This window comes from Zalophus californianus, chromosome 14 (assembly GCF_009762305.2).
Source record: "Zalophus californianus isolate mZalCal1 chromosome 14, mZalCal1.pri.v2, whole genome shotgun sequence".
Taxonomy (NCBI): domain Eukaryota; kingdom Metazoa; phylum Chordata; class Mammalia; order Carnivora; family Otariidae; genus Zalophus; species Zalophus californianus.
The window spans coordinates 88562142-88572796 of NC_045608.1; the positions used below are offsets into that span (position 1 = coordinate 88562142).

The 10655-nt window shown below is 46.6% G+C and overlaps 1 protein-coding gene across 13 annotated transcripts in view; it reads right to left on the minus strand.

Moving 5' to 3' along the window:
• Positions 1 to 7297, minus strand: part of NETO1 (neuropilin and tolloid like 1) — a 121077-nt gene extending 113780 nt beyond the window's left edge. For all 13 annotated transcript variants that reach the window (XR_003517023.1, XM_027576692.1, XM_027576690.1 and 10 more), the window contains exons 1-3: positions 6938 to 7297; positions 4909 to 4962; positions 4538 to 4675 (exon numbers count right to left, since the gene is read on the minus strand). Coding sequence is in view for 12 of the 13 variants with exons in the window: in XM_027576692.1 (XP_027432493.1) it covers positions 4538 to 4675; positions 4909 to 4962; positions 6938 to 6965 (220 nt within the window). In the remaining variant the exon portion in view is untranslated. The remainder of the gene's footprint in view (positions 1 to 4537; positions 4676 to 4908; positions 4963 to 6937) is intronic.
• Between the last annotated feature and the right edge of the window lie 3358 nt (positions 7298 to 10655).

Below are 10655 nucleotides of genomic sequence, written 5' to 3' on the forward strand. Positions count from 1 at the left end.
TGAAAGCTTTGCTTGCGTGGATGTCAAAATTTATAGAGAATTGAGATACAGGATGACTTGGAAATTCGAGACCTACAGAATAATCGAAGCTCATTTGGTTAAAGGTCAATGCATATGACAAGACAATTTTAGGGATTATTTTTAATCTCTAAAAATATTTATGACTCTTTGGACACTGAAAAGAGACATTTATTACTCTTCCAAGAAAAACCAGGGATGGTTTTACCTACCACTACTGTATATTCTGAAAGGTCAACAACTGTAGTATTACCATATTGATAGATTTGATGAAGTTTCAATGATTTTTTAAAAAATCTGCAAATTGGAAAGTATCCTAAGAAATTACTTGGAAAACCTTTTCCCCTCAAGATTATTAGTCCAATAACAAAAAGGGACCTATTTATGTAGTAGCATTCAATATATCATTTGTATGTATTAATATCTTATAGACTGTGCCTGTTTATCTGCTCATTGGCAAGCCAGTATGATAAGTTTTAGAAGGAAATAAACTATTTGGGAATGTAGGATATTTCTTTTAGATGTAAATAATGTTTGGCTAAGGAACAGTAAAGCAATGAGAACAACCTTGTGCTAATTTATTTAAAACTCTATGAAGCAACATATATCCATCTATTTTCCCTATTAGGAAATGCATGGGCATCAAACATGAATTCATCTATGCATACCTTCATTTTCACTGTTGCCTAAGTTCTGTCCAACATGGATGAACAAGCCTCTCAATGTTCCTTCACGACACATACTATCACCATGGCCTTGGGTAGGCCACACGTAGGTGGGCAGCTCATCCTCCTTTGGTCCAGCATGTTGAAGTTAACTACACACACTCATATATGAAATTCCACTAACTGAATTTTCAAAGGCAGTAAAATAAGGTTTTATAAATAAGCATGTCATATAGTTGTTGTAATTAAAAACCAGTGATTATAGTGCATGGAAGTCACTGGAAGCTCTCTAAGTTCAGCTCCTTACACTTAGGTTTTCCTCGCCTTCAAATCTCTCAATTCACAGCTGCCTTTCACTTCCATGTTTTCTCTAAGTGATCTGGTAGCTAAATCTGAGGTTCCTTTTTGAGAGGTCTTCACCCCTCCTAACACATCTTCGGACACACTGAAAACTCCGAGCACTTTCACCTGAGTAGTGCACATAGTTACAGAACACTGCTCCCTCTTTGAGAGAGTTTTAGGACAACCGGAAACCCACGAAAGAGGTCTTCCTTCCTGTGACTGGGACTCCACCCCAATTCATAAGAACCTATCTTACTTCAAGAAACTTGACCAATGATTTAGACCTTTCTTGTATTTTACATTTACCTTTTTCTACAGAACAGGCTACTCTTTTCAGAATTAAACATGACAATTTGCCCCTCCCCGCCGAAAGCAGAAAAGACAAAAAGAAAAAGAAAGAACTGCCTTTCTACCTTGGGTCCATCAACAGCTTGCCTCCCCCAATGCCTCCATCAGCTGTGAGCCAGCTCCCACCCCACTAGGGCAATGAGTGCATACGTCCTAAAGTTACTATCAGCTTCTCAATGGCCTCATGCAATAGATGTGTTTCCTTTTACTTCACTTTTCTTTGCTGTAATAGTTGGCATTTTCCCTACTCCCTTCCTGCTGAAATGTCACCTGCATTACGTGCTGGGGCGTCTTTTACCTGATCTCCAGTCCATCTCCCTGGCTCGTCCTTCACAGCCCCTGTTACCCTTCTCCTTACTCTCCCGTCCCCTACCTGTTGTTTTTCAGAAACGCATTCTATGTCTTCTTCCCGCTCTTTCTAGACCTGTGTGCTGGGTGCCACTGGCATCCCAAAGGAGAGCTATTACAATATAATGATGCCTGCAGCTGCATCAAAGACCAATTAAACCAGACTTCCTGGGACAGACCCAGGCATCTGTGTTTTTTGAAAGATTTATAAAATAGTGCTCCACATATTCTCTCTGGATAATTTTATTCATACCAGGAGCCTCAACAACAATCCATATTTATGACCTATAAATATCTATTTTCAGCCCAGAGCTCTCCAGTGAGCTAAAGACTCATGTATCCAATTTCTGTATGCAACATCTCCATAAACACCAAAATGGAATTCATTATTTTTCCTTCAAACCCTCTTTCTCCACCCACATTCTTTACCTGGCATGGCAATTCCATCTATACGTCACCAAGCCAAAAACTGGAATCCTCTTGGGATTTCCCATCTCTCCTGCCTACATCCAGGCACTCATGACTCAGTTTCCTAAAGACCTCTCATCTCTTCCTTTGACCCCTCAGCCATTGTCACTAGTGTAGTTCAGGCTTTTACTATGGCTTACATGGTCCTTCACAATAGTTCCTGCTTACTTCTTTTCTTTCTGTCACTTCACCAAAATATCAGCTTATTATTTCTCCACTTAAATTATTTCAGTGGCACCCCATTGTCTAGCCTATAAAGTTCAAACTTTCACGGCTGGAGTAGATGGAATACCAAATTCTCCTTTATCTGAGACTCCTGACCTCTTGAGCCTCCTTACTTCTTCCTCTCCTCACACTATGCAGAAGCTACACACGGGTCCCAACCACACCATATCCCAAACTTCGGCACAGGCCATTCTGAATAGAGAATTACCTCCCTGAAGTTCTTCAAAACTGAGCGAGAGCATCTCCTCCTCCTGATAGGCTCCTCTCCTTCTCTCTGCTCCAAACACTGCTGATATGGGGGTGCCTTTAGATTGTTTACTGAACGGGGCATGGTCCCCAGACCACATTATAAATTCCACATGCAAGTACCATGGTTGTTTTTTAAAGACTCTAAACGGTAACTAGAAGAAAGGCTGTTTCTTAGTAGTTGTTCAATAAATATTGGTTAAATAAATGTATGGATGAAAACAATGGCTAGTATGAAGTATTTCATAAAGAGTGTAGAAGTATGATTAATAGTAACAGGAGGTTCTACTGATTTCTCAACTAATCAGTTTTGTCCTTGACATAACTAGGAATGAATGTAAATATGTGCATGATATTAAAATAAAATGCTAGCAATGTTTTTTAATTCTAAATAACAATAAACACGAAAGTGCAACTAATATGCAAAGATCTGCTTCTGAAATAATCCTTTAAAGGAGAGAACTAATTGATTTTATTCTTTTTAATAATTCAAAGTTTTAAAATACTGTTGCTTTAAAGCACAAATTACGTGAGTTTAAGCAAGACATTTAACCTCCTTGTGTCTGTTTCCTTGTCTATAAAATAAGGGCAACAAAAAAATCTACTTCTTTTGATTAAATATTTTAATATATGTTAAGATTTTGAACGTTTTATGTATACACACACACACACACACACACACACACACATATACATATAATAGATAGGTAATATTAACTTGGTGAAGAGAACAAATAAGTTTAACCCAGAATTTCCATATTTCAATTTCCTTTTCTATCAATCACATGAGGAATAAGACTGCAGAACTCAGATTTCTAGTTTTATCCTTTTATTATCAGAGCTTATTCTTTTTTCCTCCTTCTTGTAGTGCAGTGTATCTTTGCTAAAAGTTCACCCTCAGGCACAAAAAGGAAAGAGGTAATATCCCTAGCTTAAAAGTTACAAAAATAAAAAAAGAATCATTTCTAAATAGGAATTCTTGAAAGCAGTTAAACAGAAAGCCTTTTTCTTTCAAAGATCTACCAAAGGAACATGCCCTTCATTTAGAGACAAATACTGAGCATACACTGTCTTTTTCATTAAGATGGCTCAATCCCTTTGTATCTGTGTGGGTGGGGGGATGGAGAAGGGTTGCAGGTTTGGGGCTTTTTAGGTATTAGCATCTATAATATTAAAATCTTCCTCACTAGGTGAAATGATCATTCAGTCCAGAAAGCTGTATGTAATCGAGTGCCGTCTACAAGGGTAATGGAAATTGGAAATGTTCAAAGGGAAATGAATCTCTTTTTCAGCACTATTTTTTTCTTTTCAGTTAGGAAAGAAAATGATGAAAAGAAGCATCATAATTTGGAATCCTGACTTTGGCATTAAAGTATGATAATGTCACTTGTTAGTGCAAATTAAGGCAACTATCATTCAGATTGTTTGGAAACATGATTACAGATTTATTTTTAACATTAACATGCATTTGTGTACTTTATATTATTAAAGAAAAATAAAAAAATGTATATGTTTTTCTACTAACTGTTAACCAATAAAATACTAGTTTCTAAAATCGTTATACATTAGGTAATATTATGCCAACTATGCGTCCATTCCATTAATTTAGCATTCTAAATCAATGAAGTCAACTGCAAAATAAACTGTTACCAATTTGCTTTTATTTGCCTGAATTTACTTATTCATAACGCATTGCTAATAATTTCAATAATTAGCCTGATTCCAAATTTTAGTTATTTGATTCATTAAGAGATATTTCTGTGCATGGTCTCCAAAACGAATTTTTGTAATGTCCATACGCACACTGCCCATCCAAAGCATAGCGATGGCCAGGTTTGGCTTGGAGCTTTCTCCAGCCAGGGCTCTCTCCCCCTTACCTTCTATGATGTAGATGCACTCTCGGTCAGGAGGGTACTTGCTGGGGTAGTTGGGAGAGGTAAAGATACCTCCCTCTGCATGTTTTGTCCAAGTTCCACACTGCACTGACTTCTGAGTTTCCGAGGTGGTTTGCTTTTCTGAAAAAAATAAAAGCAAGAGCCATCATCCAATTTTCTAAAAGACTAAAAATAGAGAGGACATTCTTATAATATCCATTAGTAAATTAATTTTGAAATGTTGTGTTAGTCAAAATCAATCAATTATACACACTATAAAATTTTCAGATATTCTGGAATATTAAGAATATGGGGAAAATAGGAAAATGTAAATAATTAGAGGTCTTCCACTGCATTTTCCCAAAGAAACACACCTGTTCCTTTCTTGGTTGCCCCAGACAAATGGAAGATGATTAAACTTGCTACAACTGAAACAGAAAAGAAAAATTAGAAAGAGATCATATTAATATACACTGAAATGATCACATTCTGTAATGCCATAAAGATAAGATAGTATCAAAGCAGATTAATTGTATTATTGTTAACCGTTCCAAGTTAACTCAGAACGTGCCAAAACTCGTTAAAAATGTACAAATCAGGAAAATTTAGGAATCCCTTCAGGAAGTAATGCAAGTTAAGGTTGGATGAGACCCCAGAACTGCAAATGCGTACCTCAAAACTTCAGAGGCAATACTGTCATCTACTCCTGTCACATTATAGTAGGATTTCAGGACCTGTATTGTTTCTAACCGCCCTTAGGGAAAGGCTTTGCTAGCATCTCTGAAGGAAGAGTGAGCCAGGCGAAAGGCTGAAAAGGCAAACAATGAGGAAGGACTCCGTGACTGACCCTAAGGCACTGCCCTTGTAGTTGTAGTTGAGAAAACAAATCCTTAGGCAAATCTTATGGCGGTTGTGGGAAGGGAACAGGAGAAAAACAGATAAACGGGGACTGGAGGCATTAAGCAGCACTACAAAAACGTTTCTTATAAAAAGGTACTCTGTTACCAAGTAACCCCTGTCCTCAGCACTTCCTAAGCTATGCAATTGATTTCTTCTAACCTTAACTTTGACTTAATATTTAGTGTTATCCAGAAATAGATTCTTACTTTGAGAAAGGCGATTTCTGTGAGCATTTCCTTGAGCCAATTTTTCAGTATCAAAAAAAGACCTTGATCTCTAACAAGAGTAAATCTGCAAAGACCATTGCAACCGGAACTTCTGCTTTACTTTCGTATCTTGATTTTTTTTTTATAAAACCTGAAACTAGAAGAGTAATAAAACAATCTAGTCTTCATAAGTACTGGTTTTTCCTCTTCTAATTAATCTGTTATTTATTTTGTTGCCCAATTCCCTAAAATCCCTAACTTCCATTAGATGTGCAATTATATTTCCCCTTAAAATTAATTTGGAAAAGGGAAGGTATAATTCACAGTGATTTCCTAAACTGAAGCTCACGGCAGGAGTTTAGAAATTTATGTTTTCCGATTATTCTAAGAAAAGAATGCGGGCCTTAAACTAGCATTTGAGAAAGTATATCAGTTATATTACTTTGTCCTGATCATCTGCTTTTGGATGAAAACATTAGCTGTTGTCGTCTGTGTTTAAACAGGAAAAAAAAAAAAATCTTGTTTTAACTTGCCAGGATTCTAGACACACACAAACACACAGGTACACGGTCATCAATACCAGGACGTCCGCGTGCTGTTGTCTTTACTCTGCTTTTCCTGTTTTGATAGAATCACACGATGGAACAAGTACTATATGACTAACACATCCACAAAGCCGGTCTTTTAACTGCGTGGCACAGGATTAACCCTGGAATCCTAGCTTTTTGATGTGAAATTTCCACCACACATTTTCTTATGCTGCCTTTTACTTGATGACTTCTGAAGCCATTTTCCTCTCAACGGCACGCGCTACCACACACCTATATAACGCAGCACTCAAGAGTTGAGGTTGGCACTCGCCCTCCCCGCAAGCGTGGCGTTCAGGTGCGCCCTAAACTCCCTTCTGGAGTGAAAATGTGGGCCCGCGGAGCTCCGAAAGCCCCCGAAAGAGGGCCATTCCCTGCATCCCGCAAACTGTCAGCCCCGCGCTCTCCCTCTTTCCACCTGCGTCCGCACCCGGGCCCACAGCCAGCGGCTCCCGCACGTGCTCGCTTCCGGCCCCAAGACGGTCCCCCGCAGATTCCGAGACCCAGCGACCACTGACCCGGCGCCGCCCCCACGCCTCGATCGATTATGCTGCAACCCAGAAAGTTTACAGGTGCCGGGACGCGCGGGGACTGCGGGGTCCGGTTGGAGCGCGGCGGCGAGGCTTTTCCCTGCGCGTTCCGCCACGAGGGAGGAGGGAAGGAGGGAGGAGGCGCCGCGAGTGGACCCGCGCGGCGGGAAAGGTACTCACTGTGAAACAAACTGCGTCCATAGATCATGTCTGTTCGTTACACCAGAGGCTCCGATCCCCACTAATTCCATTTAGAGACGGGAAGACTTCCAGCGGTGGGGGAGGACGGAGTCGGGGGCTTTTAAATGTGCAAACCAAGAAGCAAACGAAGGGGGGACAGAGAGGGGAGAAAGAGAGATCCGAGCCCACACAGCCGCAAGATCCCTGGCGTCCTCCGCCCCTGGCTCGCTCTCGCTCGCTCTCTCACCGCCGCGAAGCCAGCATCCCCACCGTGACGCTCGCATCACGCCCGGGCGCCGATCGCCACCATCAGCGCCGCCGGCGGCAGCACCCTCCTCCTTTGCATCACCGCCGCCGGCGCAGCTGTCAGCAGGACGCGCGGGCAGTCGGCGCGCGGGCGGCGGCGGGCGCGGGGCGAGCCCCGGGGCGCCCGGACCGGGGCCGGGGCCGGGGCCGGGGCCGGGAGGAGGGCGCGGCGAGGCGGGGGCCAGTCCAGACCGACGGCCGCGACGGGGCGGGCGGGCGGCGGTGGCGGCGGCGGCGGCGGCGGGGGCTCGCTCAGTCCCCAGTTTCATACACCACGAGCAGCAGGTCGGAGCAACCTCTCCGGGAGGATGTCCAGCAGCAGCCCTCCTCTCTCCAGCCCTTGGGGATCTTCCGCTGAGGCATTGAAGACAGGAGGAAGGGGTCCGTCATCAGCTCGCCGGGCTCCGCGCCACCTCTGCGATCTTGCGGAAAGAGGAGCGGGTGGGTGGGCGTCTGGGAGGAGGGCCTGAGGGTGGCGGAGGGGAACGGGGGTGGCCGAGGGGGCGGGGAACGGAGGGAGGGGGAAGGAGCAGGAAGATGGCAGAGTTACCAAGTGGGCGCCTGAGTCATAGCCGTAGGCTGCACGACCCTCCAGGAAGCCCGGAGCCCGGGCGAAATTGGGCAGCGCGGCGCGGCCGGCGCCCCCGGGGCTGGTGCGCGGCGGAATGGGGCGGCGGCGGCGGCTGCAAGGACATCACACCCGCTCGGATCCTGGGGGGAGGGAAGGGGGAGGGGGTGAGGACCAGGCTGGTATCCGTCACTCGGCCAGCCCGGGCTGAGGGGGCCCGAAGGGAGCAGGCAAATCCGGAGCTGGATCCCGATGCCCGATAAAAGGCGAGCAAGGGGGAGGGGCCATCGCGTGAAATTTCCCTTTGGGGTTCAGTTTTCACTTTTTACGGGTTAGAGATTGCGGTCGATCTGTCTCCCACCCCTTACATTGCATCTGTCTAGAGGAAGCGTGTTCTCTCTCTTATCGGGGCTTGTGGGGCGGGGAAGGCTTTGCCATTTACTGCGCTCTCAGGCTGGGAAGACCAGGCAGGGGCGCGCGGGAGGCAAAGGCAGCGGTAAAAGTTTCGCGGTTAATCGCCTGGCCTGATGTTTAGGTCGCCCCCACCAAACTGCTTCTGCGAAGACTCCTTCATCTTCCCCAAGATATTTAAAACCCCCAAGGCAAACACAGAACACCTCCTACCCCACCTCTACACGCACAGACACGCGCGGGCGCAGCGCGTTAAACTCAGGAGGGGAGGGGAGGAAAAAAAAGAGTTGCTGGGGAAACAGCCCGGAAAAGCCCCAGCGTGTAAGATGCGAATAAACGAATAGGAAGGAACAATAAAGAGCGGGCGGCCCCGCGGAGGGCCGGAGCGCGCGGGAGTAAGGGGGAGTCCCTCCCCGGCCGCTGCAGCAGCACCTCCCCCCCCCCCCCGGGCCCCGTCCCGCCCTCCCCGGCCGCTGCGGACTGCCGGCGCCACCACGGCCGCCGTCCGGACCTCGCGGCTACCCCGAGGCCTGCGACCCCCGGCCACCGCCTCAGTGGTCCTGGACCCCAGGCCCGCCCCCCGCTTCCGAGCGCGGCCTGGGGCTCGGGGTGGGGACGATGGTGGTGATTATTCGGGGGTAGGGAAGACTCAGGAGGCAGACAGCGGAGAGGAGCGGTGTCGCGAAGCCTAGGATCCCCTCCGAAGGCCGAGGAGAGAGGAGAGGGCCGTGAGAGGGGACGAGAGAGTGTTTGCGCGGGGCTGCGGCCGCCGCCGAGCTCCCCGCCTGGCTTCCACCTCGCTGCACCTGCAGCTGCGGCGCGGGGCCGCCCACGTGGGGGCGTGCGTGCGGGTGGCGGTGCTCGCGCGCTGCCTGCCTTCCCCTGGCACCGCTGCCGCGAAGGGTGGGGGGCTCCCGCCCGTCATGTGACAAGAGGAACACTGACGCAACCCCCAAGGCCGGGGTGGGGGATCCCCGAGTCCAGACACAACCTCCAAGACTCCTTCCACTGAGCTTTTGGTTCCTGCATTCCAGGTAGCTGCAAGTTCTCGACGTGGGTAAAAGTGACCAGGTAGAGGGTAGAGGGGCTCTGTGTGTGTGTGTGTGTGTGTGTGTGTGTGTGTGTGTGTGTGTGTGTGTGTGTGTGTGTGTGTGTGTGTGTGTGTGTGTGTGTGTGTGTGTGTGTGTGTGTGTCTTCCATCCATTTAATGAAAGGCGGGTAGATGGGGCAGGACGGAAGGAAGAGCTAGAGGGACAGACGGACAGAGACTGCGCACCGCAGAGAACCAACTCCACCCGAACTGGGGAGAGAGGAGCTAAGAGCTCCAGGAAAGATCAAGGGATGAGTGGATGGATGGAAAGCCAGAGGAGGAGCGCCCCAGAAAACCGGTGTGTATCCGGCCACGTTTGTACTTGTAAAAGGGTGGAGAGGAGAAGTAGGCAGAAAGTCCCGCAGGAGTCGTGGGACCCACGAGTGATTCTTGTGCCAGCGGCGTTGGGGTTGGATGGGAGTGGGGACGAGGAAGAAATGCCCCAGCTGCAAAGAAGCACGAGGGACCAGAGGGTGGTTAGCAGACCTTTAGAGTGGCTAGTAGATGTGTGAATACATGACAAAGAGGCAGGTCCCCAAGGGGGGAGGAAGGGTCCTTGAAAAATGGTCAACACCAAATGTTGATAGTGGGATGTTGAAACTTTTGAAACTGGATGGTAATTATGTTTTACATCCAGAAAAAAAATATGTCTTCTTTAGGAAAATGATGAAGCCATTCAACAGTAACACGTTAAAAATTATCTTAAGGGAAATTACTACATTTCTCAGTTGCCATTTGAAGATAAGAGAATACAAACTTGGACTTTGCTAAATCTACCCACTCAAGTATGTCTAACATGTTTCCTCCTCTTTGCCCAGGTCAGTTTCCCAGCATGCAGATTGTGTTACTGGGCCAAGGAAGTGGCCACCTAAATTTTGCTGCGAGTCCTTCTTATAGGAAATGCAGGAAGGAAATCCCAGAAGAAAAAAAAAAGGGGGGTGATATAAACTTTTTATTCATTTCCTCACTGCTCCACCATAACCTAGTGGCTCTATATGTCTGTGTTGGAATTCAAATTCTCAGACATAGGGGCCTCTTTGATTTATGAACCCCAGTGCTCTCCAGGGCAGTATCTGGGGCTGAGAGGTGGCATTTTTGCTCAGACCTCAGTGCTGAGGGCAGGAGCGTTCATGTCCTGGACCAGGTCCTCTGCTCACTCACCCAGAGACTGAAGGTGATGGATGATGTGGCTTTGAACTTTTGCCCTAATCCTCCTGGGCTGTGGCTGCAACTTTTCCTTGAAAATTCTATTCATTTTCCTACACAGGCATGCAGAAATACTTTAAACTACCCACCACATTCTGCTCTCTGGGCAAATTGCCTTCTCACTTTTGAGTTCAGAA